This window comes from Dreissena polymorpha, chromosome 7, assembly GCF_020536995.1.
Source record: "Dreissena polymorpha isolate Duluth1 chromosome 7, UMN_Dpol_1.0, whole genome shotgun sequence".
Classification (NCBI taxonomy): Eukaryota; Metazoa; Mollusca; class Bivalvia; order Myida; family Dreissenidae; genus Dreissena; species Dreissena polymorpha.
Window position 1 is genome coordinate 30,037,772 of NC_068361.1, and position 19,448 is coordinate 30,057,219.

General features: G+C 33.1%; 1 protein-coding gene across 1 annotated transcript in view; it reads left to right on the top strand.

Moving 5' to 3' along the window:
• The first annotated feature begins 896 nt into the window (after positions 1-896).
• LOC127838454 (hemicentin-1-like) overlaps positions 897-19,448 on the top strand; it is a 55,835-nt gene continuing 37,283 nt past the window's right edge. The window contains exons 1-5 of the mRNA XM_052366243.1: positions 897-1,030; positions 4,197-4,309; positions 4,787-4,846; positions 8,503-8,641; positions 9,388-9,528. Coding sequence (XP_052222203.1) covers positions 997-1,030; positions 4,197-4,309; positions 4,787-4,846; positions 8,503-8,641; positions 9,388-9,528 — 487 coding nt within the window. The 5' untranslated portion in view covers positions 897-996. The remainder of the gene's footprint in view (positions 1,031-4,196; positions 4,310-4,786; positions 4,847-8,502; positions 8,642-9,387; positions 9,529-19,448) is intronic.

The following is a 19,448-nucleotide window of genomic DNA, read 5'->3' on the forward strand; positions in this document are numbered from 1 at the left end:
AATGAGAAGGGCTGGCCTAAGCAACCAATGAGAATAAAGGACACCCTAACATTGATCCTCTTTTTTATACTAGGTTTGGTTCGTTAGCGCGTTACATGAAATAAATGAAGACCTTGAAAATGTATCTCTTAAACCTGACGTCAGTACGACACCTTATGGGGCGAATCTCTCATTGTAATTGGTAAATCTTCAATCTGATTGTCATAAAGTAAAGCTAATGTTTATTGTCTTTGTGAAACAATCGTAAACAACATATGTTTTCTTTTAACAAGGCGCATGGATCAACTTGAATGATGTCAGAAGAAAACAATTATTACTTTCTATTGTATTTTGTTTTAAACTACAAATGATGTCTTAAATGTTATTACAAGACCCGAAATTTTCATTATTCGTACTGTCATTTGAACAAAACATCCGAACATTATTTTTGCACCACTTTACATAATTATGTAATAAAAGATGTTTATTTCCATGCTGTGAGTTTATAAAAGTCCAGTACACAAATATATCTATGTAAAACGTAAAGTAATTAAAATGGTTTAAAAGAATTCTGCACTTCACACCAAGCGACATATACTAAAAGAAACACACACATATAGTTTAACATCCCACAAAACTTTCCATAAGTAAAGGCCTTTACTAAAAAAAATGCTTTAATATTTTTTTCTACGGTTGCAGTCTCTTTTGCGCCTTTTAGAAGAAGGTGGCATAATAGCTGCCACAATGTTAGTTTGTACGTCTGTACGTCTGCCCGTCTGTTGGTCTGTTCGAAGCTTCCTGTCTCAGCATTTTAACTTCTACATACATTGGAGGCTTATAATAGCACACTACATAATTACACGTTATTAGCACAATATCTTAAGTATAAAGGAAGTTAACTCTTCTTTCAAGAGTGGTTTCACTTCGTGTCCATGCTGGATGACTATATTCAGAACTTCAGTATAATATATACATCGATGATATTGTCGTGCTCTAAGTGCATTATTCTTTTAAAAAATGTTCAACAAGGCGGGGATACAAGCCACAGTTTGTGAGTATATAATATAAAATGTGTTAGCGATATTCAATTATTATGAATACAATTACTTAATATCGAATACATTTAAGGCTAGCTTTGTGTTCCTATGCACAAAGTACAGTGTTAATAAGTTTAATGCAATATTCCGCGTAGCCATGTTCAAACAACGCTCATTTGGATTTTTTTAATCAATACAAGGTTTTATAATGTGTTACTGTTGATATTACGAACCCCCTATTTAAGAACGTATGTGTATTTGATTTACGAATATGATGCAACGAAAACTACTTTATAGAGATTTTTCCACAGTTTTTTGTATTAAACAAAATGTGAGAGAACATGTCTTTATAAACTAAACTATACTATTTCCAATAATGTGGATTGTGTATGTCAAACGTGTTTAAATGGATCTGTTTGCATATTTGTTTCTCAAGTACTATTTAATTGTTTACAGCATAACACTAAACTAATTAGAAATACAGGTGCCCTCTCTAGGCCTGAATGCACTGTTGCAATGACTCGGTCAGTATGCATGTTGTACTATAAACAAAAGAAAACATGTTATACATGTTTTACTATTCCTTTTGAAACTTAATGTTATAAATGTTATCTTCCGGACCTTCGCGTCCCCGATTCATATCAAAAAAGGAAATTAAACATATAAACCATTATAAGTTTCACTTTAATTGATAAGATATTAACAGGACAATTATTGTCTTTCATGAATAAGAAAAATGTTCTACTTGGGCAAAGTCAGCTATAGCCATAAATAATGTTATTTCGTTTACTAAGCTATACCTATACGAGTGTAAAATGAATAAATTCATCCCAAACATCATGGGATCCAAACAATACATTAGGATTATGATAACTGAAGACAATTATTTTATAAAAATAATTCAGAATCTGTTGACATTGAATGGGAAATGTTTACTACGATTGTAGAACAAATTAAGTATTTAAATTAAATGAATATTGCAGTTCTTTACAACTTTGTATAAATATTTTTTTAACTCAAACAGCCAAGTTGATATCTTAAAAGAAATTATAGGTTGTACCTACGTTCCATAAATCACAATTACATGTACCCCTTTTTGTTTTTCTAAACCTTTTTCCATCTGAATATGCAAATACCATTTGCTTACTACAATTTATGCATACTTTAAATAGGTATATATCATTGAAAATATCTTTATGTTGAATATGTACCTATGATAGCTTTTTATGCATTTTTTTTTCATCTGAATATGCAGATATAATTTGCTTATTACACTTTATACATACTTTAAATACGTATATACTATATATATATATACTGCAACATCTAGTGTTCTACTGTTCTGCTTTATAAATACTTTTTTATTTTTTTTAAATACTTTTTTATGTTTTTCCAACACAACATTGCATGCAACTGCCTTATATTAACAGCATTCTTTTCAGTTTGTAAACTTGAAATGTCCATTGACATGAAACTATGTATTTTCCTAGTAATTATTTGTTATAAAATCGCTAACAAAAACATAATATGATTTGTGATTTTGTTTATAAAAAAAGTAATAATTACACCCTTAACTAAAGCTTTAGCTCTAAATTCTGTGTATTATGTGCAAGTCATTCTTTGTCCTATGATAAAGGTAGGGATTTGTCCAGCTTATTTGCTAATTGCTTTGTTTGCTGTGTATGTCACTGTCTACAATTTTATAGATAACGCATTACTTTAGTTATGTAGCATATGTGTTTCTTTTTATGTCACTGTCTATAATTATATGGAATGTTGTGCTGCATATGTATTTATATACGTTTCTGTTTCCATTCTAATAATAAAACGTGTTGGAACAAAAATAATGTTCACTCACTTGAGTCAATTGACCGTCATCCTAAGTATTATCATAAGTAGTGGATGTTACAGAATATGCCCTTCGTCACACATAAAAAATATATAGTAAAACGATTGAATATCGATATAAACATGCATATAGGGACGTATTTTATGTATATTAAAGAAGAAAACAACACACAGCTCTTTCAATAATCATTAGAATCATAGCAAACACATTACACAATAAAAAGGCGGACCTAACATTCCAATTTGTAAAGCAAATGGTACAAGCGGTTTATATATGGATTCAGTGCACAAAGGAAGCTTTTCTTTTTCTGAATTGCAAATTAAACATTAATCGTAATAGGTTGATATATGTTTGAGTGCATATATATATAGGATCTGGCACGAGTTGTCAAATCATACCATATTTTATTAAACGAGTTCAGGAATTTTGTTAGTAAGCGAGCCTTTGGCGAGCTTACTAACTAATTTCCTGGACGAGTTTAATAAAATATGGTATGATATGACAACGAGTGTCAGATCTTTTTTATCGCATGCTTTTAAATGAGCAAAATAAAAAATGTTTGCGCAAACATAATGATAAATTCCGAATGTTGTTTACATTTCGTGACGCCATTTGACGTTGCAACGTCATTTCAGCAAAATAACAAGATGCGATTGGTCAATAAACGAAAACTAAGCCAATAAAAACGCTTTAAAATGTTGTATTACACATGTGTAATAAAACAAATATGTAATGGTTGTATTACATGGGGAACAGGGTATAGCATGTGATAAATAGTGGTTATTATAAATGTGCAGCGTCCGACATAAATCCAATTCGGAGCGTTGCTATAGAAATATAGTAATAAATACGCTGTTTACGAACATATTCGCATACCGACGTCCTATCTATATCAGGTTATGAGTAGAGTAACACAAATGATATGTAACAGGGTATACAGTTCATTTTTTAAGCACATCATGAATAATTACTGATTATGTAACATTTTATAAAAAAAACAACGATATAACAATTTTTGGATTGCGTCATTAGAACATTGACCGGTTGTAGGCCCAATATTGCATATCTGAAGTTAAATGGTGATAAATATCAATGTCTAATTAACTACTATAAATACATGTAGATACATGATCATATCATTATACGTGAATAAGCAACGTAGATGTTTAGTACAAACAAATCGTGTTTAATTTTGTATTAGCAATTATTATATAACAATCTGTAGTCACACGGCCTTATATGTTTACACAAAGACCCGCAACTAATTTACATGTATGCTTGTCGATGATTGCTTGTTTGCTAAATAACGTTGCATATGCTTCGCCGTTTAGACGTGTATATCATCATGATGATTGCCGGCGTTCAAACCGGAAAGCTCCAAATACTACGAGGACAGTCCGCCTCAATGGCGTGCTTTTTCCGAGAATGGGATAAAACAACTTTGGTATATAGAGGCATCTGTCTATTTAGATTATGTCCTGTCATTGATGTTTGTATTTTTCATAGGTGTCATATTATATAAAGGGTAATATATTATTTTAAAATAAAGAGCAGCAAAACATCTGAACAGAGAAAATAATAGATTTACATGTATATTATATGCGCTATATAATAGTTATTGCAACTGATGCACTGTGATTGGAAGAACAACAATTCATATCAGATATTTAAATCACGATGTAAACGTAACCGTTGACCTTTAGTCTAATTACCTTCTAAACGTACATAGTGTAACTATTATTGCCCATGCAAACACGAGGGATTATTTTAACAATATGATATAGTGTACGTTTTAAATACAGGTTGTATTTTAACTATATAAGACAGTTCCGTCCTAATGATAATCTTGCTGAAATGTGTAATTCAGTTTACCTATATTTTGTCAAAATGACTGGCATACGCTGAGATTTCTGCATTCCAGATCCGATGGAGGTCAAAGGAAGGAATTTTAACGAGTGGAAAAAAAGTTTACAAACACGAGGTATATTGCTGCATCACTCACCTTTTGTCTGTTATCTCTATAACTTTAACTCCTAGATTCATTTGTTTGAAACCGTGTTTCATGAGATAAATGATATCATTACAGGAATGTTGCTCTATTTATAAGCAATCTATTTATGTCTATGCTTATGCGAAAACAAAAGTAGTCACCATAATCACCATAACCATTCGTAATTATAACCGTGCATGAAGTCAGCAAGATTAATCTTGGGTTTGCAAACTCATTCGTTACCATATGTTTGCTCGCACCATTAACCTGATACTAAAATATAATGCATTCATATATTATTGCTCTGTTACTAACAATACATTATTTTCCGTCTTGAAATCTCGTTTAATAGATACAACATATCATACTAACTATCTGCTGAATTGTCATTCATGTTGTGAAACACATGCACGGAGAAAATTTATTACATGCTCATAATCCAATTAAAGTTCTTCATTTGTTTATAAGTATCAGGTTTAGGTTTTGCGAGTTTTCACGCGTTGCAGTAAGTTTCAATTATGGGTCAGTATGAATGAACAAAAAAAGACACAACACTAAGGGTATAAATATTTCAAGTTGCGTTTGTAGAAAGCATTTGCATATCGTCGCAGTTTGGTCAAGTTTAAAGTGACCGAACTCGCCTACATTGTAATTTTCAACGCATGCAAAAACCAACGTTAAAGCGGCACGAAAGCACACTTGCGCTTCATGAACGATAATCATATCAAGCCGATGGTCTGAAAGTACATCATACGCAATATTTCCGTAATATTAGTTACATGATTTGTAATCAAGGGTGAGTATGTAATACACCCTCATGGGTTGCACACCTAAACTTGCTCTTAATATGGTATACATTGCCTTATGTTTGATTTTACCATTTATCGTATTTAAGTAAAATGCTGCTACATGTACATATCGGCAACGACTGGTCCTTGAAAGTATTTTCTATCAAACAAATAGTTGATTTGATCTTTTAATGTCAATGAGCTGACTTTTACTCCCCTTTTACCAACGTTGGCAATGAATAATTTATAGCCAAACACAATTTGTCAACACATGTTGAAACCGATTGCAGCTTGATGCTAATTGTAGTGGTTGAGTTTTACTTGTCTTTGAACAAGGTAAGTGTTAGTCTTTCAATCAACTTTAATGTTTATGGTTAAATGTCCAAAATAATTTTATAAAAAAAACATATTAACGACTGAAAACGAAAGTAAAAATGGCTACTATGACCTATCTCAGTTCCTTATATTTTGTTCAATTTAATAAATGAAGTTCTAATTTGTTTTGTCATGATTTAATGAAAAATTCCATCTCTTAATTATTTATATTTCCCACCTAAATGTGTTTTCAGAAAATAACAGTTTTGTTTTGGAGAAATCCTATATATGGAAATCATCCTAAACTCATTGTTTGTAACTGAATAATTTATACAAGTTAAAGTGCAATTTATATTTTATGTTGCAATTGAACAGCATACTGACCTCAATTTGCTTAATTTCATGAAAACTGATTGATTCTCATTTTTGTGTTTACATATAAAAACATCAAACAGGCAAGCTGGAAGCTTAAAAGCTTGACAGGGTCACTGTGCAGAAGATGACAAGGAATATATGACCATCTTGAGATGACGTTTAATAACCTATTGTATACCAATACAACAGGAAACACTTAGCGTCTCTGCTTAATGACTGTGGAATACAATGAAGAATAAGAATGCCGTGCAAAAGGAACTATCCCTGCCTATCCCACTTGCAAATGTGGCAATACAAACTATGTATGACTATTAACAGCTCTAGTTTCTGAAACATTTTTAAATCACGAGCAGTCTATAATAATGTGATGCAACAATTGTCGATCTAAGAGGTAACTGACGCAATACAGCACTTATATTAAGGGAATATATTTGAATGTAGAATATATTTTACCTATACTCATATTATTATTTTGTTGTTATTATGTGTATCCCTTTCTAATATTATATGTGAACCTAAAGTAACTTCATGATTTAAAAAAAAATGGTTTCCATGGTAACCACAAAGTTTTAATCATTGCCATGCAGCTTATTCTTTAAAATTGATGATTCCTGAATTTATTTTCATTTATAAGTTTTAAGATAGCAATATGTAACATTAAATGTTAAATTAAATAAACGTAGAACAAAACAGCAAAATTATGTATTTCTATGTATTTACTTAATAATGGGATCTATTTTTTATTCTTTATAAATGTTAATAATCATTGAATAACTATTATCTGAATTGCTACGAGATTTAAAAATGCTATTTGTTATTACATTTTAGATTTTTTTAAAAGGGTTTTATAAACATAATAGTTCATGTTCACGTCTTTTAAACAAATTATTTTATTTTCACCTCTTTTAAATAAAGTATTGTGTGTATGGGCATTGGTTTCCATTGTTACAATACAATTAAAATATTGAGATACCTTGTAACCAATCACTGATAATATTTGGAAAAAAGTAGATGCAAACTCTGAAATATGCGTAATGTTGGTAATCTTATTTGATCCAAATGTACTGCAAACTAATTAACTGCAAATAACCACAAGTGTCTCTATCTATTGAGATAGACTTTCCATCCAATGAGATAGAAACTATGACTTTGTATTTGGTATGGACGAATATTTTTACCGTATATCAGTTATTTAACAAACAAGAGTTTAAAAACGCATGGTACATACATAATTTCAATAGTTTGAATTATTTATGATGTTTGCATGGTAACCAATATAAATTTAATAATGTTGATAATGTTTTCGAATTCTTGAGTAGTATTAAGTATAATGTATTATAAAACCATATGTGATTGATTTATTCATGCACTTGAAGATTTATTAAAAATGTATTAACTTATTTTCAAGACATGACAATAATCAAGAAATGTTTATTTTTGTGTTTTAATTATCATTTCTAAATCAGCCGTGTTCATCTTCAATTGAGAAATTTTGCAAATATCTAAATTTTTCCGCGTTCAACATACATGGAGATTTCTGAAAATGTAAATAAGTCATTTTAGCCCATGTACCCCGTTTTGACCAAAAATCTCAGAACAGGCCACATTTATATCACTGAAATCTCTTTTGCTATGTTTTTATCAATTTCTAAGTGACACATAATGATAATGAGGATTACAAACACGAAACATGTACGACGTAACTGATTTAATGGACTGTGTTATTACTTTATATACTCTTCTGTCGTCTATAAAGCTTTAGTGATAAACATATGGTTATTTGTTTTCTGAAACAGTACATAATAAAACTGATATACTAGTAGCTAGTGTAACTGTTTCACAATAAATGCACTCCTCGGATCAACTGGTGTAAGAATATGCGTAGAAAATGGAACAGATTTTCAGCCATCCTTTACACAAAGTATGTGAATGTGAAAGGACGTCATTATAAGTTCGTCATATCATGGTTTACCTACGAAACAATTAATGCGAACCACTTTAAAATGATTTTTAAGGTTACAGCATTGAATAAAAAAAAACACAACGACAACATGTTTTCACTCGACATTTCGTAAACATATTTTATACAATGGCTCTTGAATAAAAATATCTTCTGAAACAATGTGCCATATCTGAGCCAATCTGATTTATTGTATGTTAATGTTCCAGAACAACATTGAGGTCCAAAAGCCGACTGAATACGACTGGACCCTAGTTATTAAGAAGGCGGATGATGGGTTAGCAGGAAATTATACGTGTGAGACAGAAAATGGGACGGTCATAGCTCAGTACACCCTGGAAATAATCTGTATGACAATAACATTGGTTGATAATAATGAAAAGACATGTATGTGGTTCGGTGATATGTATTGCTGTGTGTTGTAGTTTGGTGTGACGTTTAATGGCTTGACGATTGAGGTTGTAAAATTATGGATGTCAACTTCATGCAAACTGTGCCAAAAAGTATAACACTATTATTTCGAGATATTAAATGAGATGACGGTTTTGGAAAAACACCAAATGCCTGTTATGTACCATGCACAAAAATAATATTAAATAGCCAACATGTATAGCACCAGGGATGCAACAAAGAACCTTAAACCATAATGTATGTGCTGTTGGTCTAAATTTAATGTTATGTTCTTCCTGTTGCTTAAAGTACATGAATCATAGACCCTACATAGTTACAATGTTTTAATTTGTAAAATTGACAAACACAGTAAACACAACGAATCCTGTTTTGACAATACAAAAAAACCCAACAGTTTCATAAGAAAATATATATTATTAGGTAGAGAAACAAACAGCAAAATCTCTTTTTCTATCTCCTTATAAAAAAATAATAATTGAAGTGCAAGTTACTGATTGTGTCCTTATGAATATTGCCGATTTAATGCCATCGTTTAAAATCGGAAGCAGAAGTATAGTTTGCCTTTGTTAAGATTGTGAATTGAATTGTGGAAAATATCTAACCGCAATTATTTTTTGGACGAAATTAAACATATCTTCATTTGAATTTAACTATTTCATGAGAATGTTGCTGTGCGTTTTCAGATCCGCCTCGGATTATACAAGACAGGTCGTCTGCTACTCGTGTGGTGTTCGAAGAAGGCAGCACGCCGAATCTGACGTGCCACTTCTCGGGTGTTCCTACGCCTACAGTGTGCTGGTATCGGGGGTTGAGGGACGCCTTAGGTAGGAACATGACTTACGATTATGGTTAGACAGACCATACATAAAATGTCAACGCGTCCGTCATAGGTCCATTTACAACAAGTGGAATTTGCAAATGTTTATTTGAAATAGCTTAAGGACGTAAACCTGTTTATTTTTCTCACATTGTATGTTACGTATGTGATTGATATCTGGTTTTGAAAACCTTGGGAGCTCATGTTGTGTGGAAATTATATTAATGACGATTGACAACATAACAAGTAAGTTGCTTAATATGTGTGTGAGCGATATCATTCTGCATGGCACTGATGCATAGAAAATAGCAGGTTACTGCAGGCTGTGTTTGTAATATATCAGGCAAGGCTTTGAATAACATAACGGCGAGGATCGCCGAGCCTTTATTTTATTCGTGTCGATCCTGATATGATACAAACAGATCAGGAAGTAAACTGTTATTAGGTTTATCATACCTCTACGTCCCAATTTTGGAACAAATAATGAAATAATCGCTACGACGCTGCATTTTAAATGGGAATGATTTTTTTGTCGACTTTTGACGTGTTAATAATGAAGTAATGAGTACTTACGCTTCATGTTTGTTAAATATGTTTTTTCTGTTTTTGTTGCTATTTGTGTACAAAATATACTACATCTTGGTATCAAATTGTTTTTATGTTGAGTCTGATTATATGTTACTAAACACGATGACTATTTCGAGTAATATGGCCAACCTGCAAACATCGACTGACATAACAATGTCCTGTTGAAGTGATATTATATATATATTACATGGCTGACAGGGTGACAGTAAATTTGTCAACTTGAGGAAATAGTGTCAACCAAGGCGAAGCCGAGGTTGACAGTATTTTTCCGAAAGTTGACAAATTTACTGTCACCCTGTCAGACATGTAATATTTATTTTATTATACCGAACAAACTTTTCAAACATGAACAATTTATAAGAACCATGAACAATTATAATATTTAATAATTGTATTTAAATACAGCAATGAATAACCATTTATATTTTGATAACTAAAATAAAAGTACACTGGTTAACACAGTCAATTTCTTATCACTTGATTACGCAATTTATGACGTTGTAAACAGACGACAAATTGGCAAGCAATATTGCCAGCAAACGTTTTTCAACGATAAGCGAGGAGGATTTGAAGGTTAACACAGTCAATTTCTTATCACTTGTTCGGTATAATAAAATAAATATTACATGTCTGACAGGGGTCACCCTGTCAGACATGTAATATTTATTTTATTATACCGAACAAACTTTTCAAACATGAACAATTTATAAGAACCATGAACAATGTTAAGATTCAATAATTGTAGTTAAATTCAGCAATGAATAACCATTTATATTTTGATAACAAAAATAAAAGTACACTGGTTAACACAGTCAAAGTATTCTTTCCTAATGGTGACCAAATGTCACTGGTCTCTTGAAATGATTCTAACGGTCTTTGCCATAATGCTTCGAGTTTAGGGTTCAGTTTAGATAGGTACTTCTCAAAGCATCGGACTGGACAAAACGTACTTCCAGGCTGCTCGTATATCTTTCCTTCTCCTGTGGTATCATCAGGCGTATCGTCAATCCTAAAAAGATGAATTCATTTAATTTGACACTGGTCTGACATTTAAAATTGCCTGAAACCAAAAAATAGATATGTTTGCTAAAAGATTATGCGGTTTCACCACTAAAATTCCATGTAATTTATGGGTTTTTTCCTCTGTCAAACAAATTAACAGCCACCTTTTATAGTTAAATTCTTTGCAGCAACTGCCAGCTTTTAGTACAATTACTACGATTTGAAAGGTTGACATTATAATATTTTTTTAATTGAATCTACCCGTGATTTTTTGTTGATTCTGCGATGACCTGGTGTATGAACTTTCTCCCGGTTGAATCAGTTGCAATAGTAATGTTGACTTCGTCATTGACCCTAAATTCTCTTGACCTCTCCTCAGAAGGTAGTACATTAAGTTAAACCACACCCTGTTTTGAAAACCACATGGAGTGTTAATATGTAAATATTAAACGGTACACTGTTGCCACTTAATTTTTCAAAATCGCTGTCGGATATTACAGGTTTGTGGTCGACACTCCCATGTCCACTTCGTTTAAGCTGCTTAACTTTTGACTTGTAGGTTTCATTACTTCATGAAAATTGCTGGTCTTTCAAATTAATGTTATACGGTCTTAAGAGATGATTGGAAATTCCATACTTCAGACTGTCCAAAGATTTTTTCTTTAGTTCCTAGTCGTTTTTCTGACGTACAGATGCATAGCCATAGAAAAACAAAAAGCGTAACTTAATAACTGGTTGTTAAGTTCCGCTGGATTTTCCACGAGATCACCAAGATCCATGTAATTGGAACGAAGAAATTCGTTGTACAAGTTCATACCATGTTAGACTACACGTTTAGTGTTTTTAGAGTCCTTGTCACGATCCAATGCCTTCAAATCCTCCTCGCTCATCGCTGAAAAACGTTTACTTGCCATTTTGTCGTCTGTTTACAGCGGAAAGGCAAAACTGCTTATTGCGCATGCGCGAATGGGACAGTATAATTTTCGAACATTCCGTACGTGGTTGCTAAGGCAGCGGGATACAGTATTTTTGTACAGTAAATTTTTTCCCGCTGATGGCACGTGATTGCCAAGGAAGCGGGTGACAGTACTTTTTGGACAGTAATTTCTTTCCCGCTGGGTCTGACAGTATTTCTATGTCACGATGGCCTACGGGAGTTTAGCATTGTGAATAAAAGTGAGTTAAACTAAAAACAAATATATCATGCAATAGTAAATCAGACAGATATCAATGTAGCGGTATGATTAAAGACAAAATCTTACTCTTGCATATAAGTACGCTTCTTACTTACCTCGCCAGACACGGGCATAACTGGTGAGATACTGCGTTTGCCGGGCGTTACTCGCTACGCGTCTGACAGTTACATTTGCGAAGGCAAGAACTCTGTTGGCAGCGTTAACCACACGATCGACCTGCAAGTGAACTGTGAGTAGCAGCGTTATGTATTGCTGTAATATAAGTGCCACATTAAGAAATATCGATGAACTTAATTGTCCTTTTTTAAATCTATTTATTTAAGCTCGATTGCATAACAAGCCTAAGTTTATATGAAACGCTCTCGAGTCCTGTTTCCTTGGTCTCTATGTGGGGGATCTAAAGAACGCTCCCACAGTGGGGATTGAACCCGTGACCTCCCGCTAGGCGGACACCATAGCCACTACAACACGGCGATCTTTTAGTCCCTTTTTATTAATTACTATTGACAATATGATACAATGTTGCGACATTCACAATACGGATCATACACTAATCTTCGTTGGAAAAAGAGTGCAGAGGTTAAATCTTTATGTTGAGCTTGACAGCCGTTGCATATGTTTGTGAAAAATTGTAAAATGAGAGTATAGTCAGTATAGTTGTTATTGTTTTTAAAACAACTGCAATAGTATGCCACCGACAATTTAATTTCAGAAATATGACTGACAAATCGTACTGAATGGTGTTATTTAATACTACTTTAATGAGTGGTTATTTTGGCAATGTCAACAAACAAAAAACTGCCTAATAAATCCTAAATATAAGAAGCAAGTTACCAATACAATGTTGCTGTTGTTACTTTAATTCCTATAACGAAGCTGAGTGTGATGATACTTTAATTATTTAGTATGCTACACATTAAGTAAACCTTTTTTGTGCTGATAAGTAATGGTCATATAAGATTCGTCCACTCGCGGTAAACACATATTTTGTTTTGGCACATTTGATAGCATATAGAAAAATACAGATATACATGATAGCAATAGAAGAAACATGTAGCGTCTATAAACTGTAAGTTTATCTCAGTGAATTTATAAATTTTCCAAAATTGTGTTTACGCATTATATTCCTGCATGTTCAGTTTGCAGCGGTTGATGTAGCATTGAACTGTCTTTAACTGTCAGCAAAGGTTAAATGTACATGGCTGAAGTAATAATCCATGCCTATAAGTTAACAAGTAATCCGCCCGTACAATGTTTTGTGTGATTATGTCCTGCAGTCCCCGTGGAGGTTGATGTGATGGAGAAGGTAATCCAAGTCCAAGCTGGCGCAGTTGTCTCACTTGTATGTGCTGTCGAGGGACAGCCGATAAGAGAACTATACTGGAAGAATCCGCAGGACAAGAAGATCCTTACTGGATGGCAATTCGATGTACTATGCATTTATAGAAATACGTCACATTTTTTTTTCGCTTCGAAATATGTAAATAAGAAACATAATGTCTCTAAAGCATGTTTACCTTAATTGAATAAAAAAACACAACAAACTAGGTGTGCATGTAAGCTACCCTCACACATTATTTCAGAGCAAAACCTCTATCAATACTCGAAATATCGAACGGTAACGGATTAGTTTATTTTGAGCAACAGAGACCTTCACATTGACCCGACCGGATTGAAATGTAATCTCAAACTATATATTATTGTAAGCTACCCCACTCTGGTAAATTTGCGGAAACCTCTTCCTTCCATTTTAAGCAAGAATAACATTGACCATGACCGATTAGCCACAACTACAATCAACAGTTAGATATATATATGCATGCTTGCTATACCAACAGTTCAACGTGCTGTGCGTTTAGCGCATTGATTGGTACACCTCTCACCCAGGCGATCCGGGTTCAATAACCGTTTACGGAGCATGTGTGTTTTTTAAGTGGTCACCATACCGGACAAATGGGATTTGCTTCGGGTACTTCGGGTTTTCTCCCACTGCACAATGACACATTTTAATATATTTCATTTGCAACTAAAAGCTTTAAAATGCAGCTATAATTGAAAGAATTCCAAACATCAAGACAGTCGTAAATGTAAAATAGATTAGGTTGTAAACAAAATTTGGTTAGAATTTAAGGCCACAATCCGTTCCCACACATAATGTTGGCATACGCACGGAAGGATGTAATAGACTTTGAAATACACACACATCAGACGTTTCATCAGGATTGTTCAATACAAAGTTATCGACTTGACACACCAATGCAAAAACCAGTATGTATGAATTGTTTGAAAGGCGACGAAAGTTTTAGCATACGTACGCACAAATATATAATCAATAACAAGGTTTGCAGAGGGGAAAGTAAAATGTCTAAAATTTTGCGAAAGCAAATGCTTGAAGGTTAACTTGTTTTAAGACAAAAACGATAAGCTTTTTAATGATTTTTACGCCACCAAGCATGTTATTCGGTATTTGATTGCGACCAGTAAGCTTGTTTTGTTAAAAAATAAAAAATAAACGCTATTGTTTGCAATAGTTTTGGTGATTGAACTTGTGCAAATAATTATGTGTATTCACCAGTGTGCAAACGAAGAGAGGATCAAATCCCGAAAAAGCCCTATATAACATGAATACATCAGTTTTAGAACAGTTTTCTGAAAAAAAAACCAAACTAACAAAAGTACAAATTACACTAAAAGCAGTAACCAAATACAAAACCGTGGCTAATTGTTTAAAAACAGATTTCAGTTTTTTAAACAGAACACTCTGCTGTGTATTGTGGATCGAAAATTGTTCAGAAGGTATAACAGGCCCCTGTCAAACGGTGTTTCATTGTGTTATAGGTCACAGATGAAAGAGACGGCGAGTTCCCGAGTGTTATATTTATAACCGCAACTTCCAGAGTTGATTTGTCTGAAAATGACTTTGGAGACTACACCTGTGTAGGAGTAGGGGTGAGCAATTCCGCTAGTAAAGTGACTCGACTGGAGAAATATGGTTAGTGATTGCATTGTTTTACACGCACTAGTATTGCATTGAATTATATATACATATTCTTAATTCCGCTATACCTTCTTTAACAGTGCCATTTAAGTTAACCCCGCGTTTTGCAATTAAACAAATATTATGCGCACATCGATACGTGTGCGATGAACATTTGGTAATAGTTAGTTTGTGCAACCTAGAGTAAATAATAAATAGAGCAAATTTCAAACGATTACCATGGATACCTTTTTCGGCCAACAAAAAGACAAATATCGATTCTAATCTAACTTTGTTCAAATTATATTGCAGAGTCAGCGAGTGATGTGATCAACTACAATTAAACGCAGAATTGTTTCCCTAGTCACTTGCAATCGTGTATACAGTGTTAGTCTATATTGCTGACATGCAAACAAAAAACAACAACACGCAATTATGATTTGAAATATTATCAAACATGCATACAAGGAATAAAAAAAGAAAATTCCTTATTATTATAATAGAGTACCTTTTATAGCAGCTTTGTTCATCTAGGTACACACAATGTAATTGTAATATGTGTGCTACCACGATTTAAAAACTCTTCTGAAACGAATTGGTAATATACCCTTAATTTATTCAAAATAATATTGATAATTTCTTAGCCAAAGTACTTTTGGATTTGCAAACATGGGAAGTATTGCCTTTCACACTTGACAAGGAAATCACATAATTTGACTCAGGATTTTGAGAATTCATACTTGATGCATTTATGTGATGAAAAGCCGGAAAAACCTAAATTGTTATCACGGTTCGTTTGTTCAGCGACAAATAAACCGCATAAGCTTACCAGTCTAAGGCTACAAATATACTTTTTCAACAATGAATGTCGTGTAGTTTTAGCTTACAACTTAAAACACACGAGTAAAGTGTTGCATTAAAATTTGGCATGTAACACGTTAAATATCTTACCGAAGATGATGAATCAACAACAAATAAACAGGCCTAATGCATCCTTCAAATGATAAAATAACAGTGTATACACGAACCTGCCATAACCCAGTCAATCTCGTACCACGTCTTCAAGCATAAATATATTGAAGAGTTTATATACCAGTGTCTGCATGCTGCAAAATGATATTATGTATATAACGTAGATTATCTCTTGCATATAGACTAAGCTACAGTGTGTCCATTGTTGTTTCACTATTTGTATTCCTCGGTTATGTTTACTTATCGTAAAGAAAGTAGCTGAAAATGAATACTGCTATTTCTGACGTGAAATTAGAAAGTGTTTAACGTGGTTTTGATTGCTTATTGCGATACTAATATGTATCGTGATACTTTTTTGTCAAAGGGCAGTTGACTTTGTTATTACTAAATGTTGAGTTTATTAACTGTGTAACGTTGTTAAAATATAAACAATCAATAACGTGCACGATTTATTAACGCATAGTACAAGTCTGACAAGGGATTAATAGTATCCTGAGTGCGAAGTACTGTTTTCCAAACAGTATCGATATCTGAGCTTGTTTAGATGACTGCATTTCAAAGGAATTGTATTCGTTCGTAAATGAATTTCATGTGCATTTTAATTGTGAGTGTTGGGGTGTAGTGGGCATAGATGACAATGGAAGAAGAGCTACCTGTGTGATGTGTGGTTGGTTAAAAACAACACAAGAACACACACCCGTTGAGCTGAAATGAACTTTTTCCACTTAGTATGAACATAGTTACAATTCTGATACATTCAATTCTTAATTATAAGACTTGGTCATGCGGATAAAAGAATGGACCCGAGGTCATCTGTAAAGAGCTATTTAGATAAGTATAGTAGCTACAACGATGTCGACATATTTCAGGAAACACCGCAACCAAAACCTAAGAACACTTGTACCAATTTAATAAAGGTGCTCTGTAATGAAAAGTCGAGCTTTGAACTACTTTTTGACATTTGCTATTTCGATTAGGGCATTTTGAGTCCTCTATAATTGAATCCGTACGCCAGGCGACATGAGGAAAACGTTATGTAAAATTATGTAAACTATGACGTCATCGCCCTGCAATTTTGAAGAGTTGAGGGGAATTCGCCTAAAATGATGTTTAGCAATAAAGATTGAAAACGCATTGATAATATTTTGTTTGTTTATGTATTGAAACCAATATTGTTCATAAACTATACGGTATTTTATGGCATGTATTATACAGCGGTGTTCTTTAAAATATATTACAGATTGTCATGTTGTCTTTTTGATTTGACTATATCTCCTGACTTTATGTTGATAATTTCACATTTATAAACGTTGACACCACATATATTTTAACTAATGTTTAAATAAAAGATCGAAACATTGAAACATTGAAATAGTTTTCACTGAGATGAATTGGGAATTATGTTTACAATAATATTCTATAACAAAAATAATTACCATAATATGTATACATATTACAATATCTAACACTTCGTTAGCGATCAATACAGTTAACATTATCATTATAAACAGAGTTAACGTGTATAAACCTATGTTGGAACTGTTCTTTATAGGCATTCAATTAAATCATATTGAGACTGTTTAGGAAAATACAACTTCTAGAGGTCGACGAAACAGAAAAGAGTAAACAAGTGGTATAAACATTAAGCGTATCATATCATATGGCACCAGTATAAAAGGAAATGATAACATACGCTTAACGTAAAATGGATTCCTAAACCAATGCTGATAAAAAATAAGCGTGTATTGCGGCAATGTTGATAACAACATAACCAACAGACCCGTATTCAAACTACAAAAATGGAATTATAAAATACCTTCTGTTTGGTATTAGTGATCGAAGTGCCTGAGCAAGTTTGTTATATTTTAAAGGTGTCCTTTAGCCCACCATACACAGTTTTGAGCATTGTAAAATTTGACGCGCCCGCGTTAAGGAACGTTTGTCAGACTAATTCATCTGCTTGTTGTTAAAGTGGTTAACTGCACCTTTGTAAATAGAAGTCTACCCCGAAAGTTTAAATGACGAGTGAAACGATGCGTGCTTTTAAGGGATTAGTATACGGGCAGACAAAGTGAAGTGTGCGCTAATATTTTCACACCGTCTTGAGCATATGTGACAATGGTCCGCGTATTATCTTGATAACCTACGCATTACCTCTCTATTTACACATTTCACTTTAAAAAAAAAACAAGCACTGTTTCTATCTAGTATAACTAATTATGCTTTCCATGCATTAAGAGCTCAAGTCACGTAGGTTCGTCTTTCTTTAGGCTATCTTATTTATTTAATTTGATATTTAATCTCGTACGACGCAGTGTAGATAATGGCATTCTTTTCCTTGTATTGTCTTTATTTATTTGCGTACATTTTTTAAAATGCTATATATATTTAGTTTATTTACTATTCTGTGGTATGTTAATTTTTAATATTCTTAACAACTTTAATCACCACTCTGGTTACTGATTTATTATGCCTAATGTTTTCCATGTAAATGAGATATACATTATAGGTTTTAACTAAACATACATTTTCTGAAATAAGGGGTTATCCAAATTTGAAAAGGGCGACGTGTTCGTCATAATAATCAACCTCATTTAGTCCATGTACGATAAAGTTTACAGTTTGATGGTCGGCATGGAAACGTCTTAAAATTGGTATTGTACTGGTATGGTTGATGTCTTGGGTTAATATGAGGATCTTGTATTATGCCATCCATAACTGCGAAAGAACGGGTTATTATCTAAATAATGTCAATTCCAAGTGTGCTGTACATGTTGCTGGTACATAGTCATGGCTCGTAAGCGACTCATATGGTATAAATCGACACATAAAAAGAACAACAGTTCAAGTGCAACATTGGCAATCTTTCATCAGGGAAAAATGATTGTAAGTACATTTAACATTTTATAAGTGTTCATTTGTCAAGGGGATCATCACATTTGAATGAGCAGTGCTCTGTGAAAAGGGGGTTTAATTCATGTGCGTAAAGTGTCGTCCCAGATAAGCCTGTGAAGTCTTCACAGGCTAATCAGGGACGACACTTTCCGCCAAAACTTGATTTTTGCTAAGAATATACTTTCTTAAAACGAAAAATATAAAAGCGGGAAGTGTCGTCTCTTATTAGCCTGTGCGGACTGCACAAGCTTATCTAGGACGTCACTTTACGCAAATGGATTAGACCCCCTTTTACAG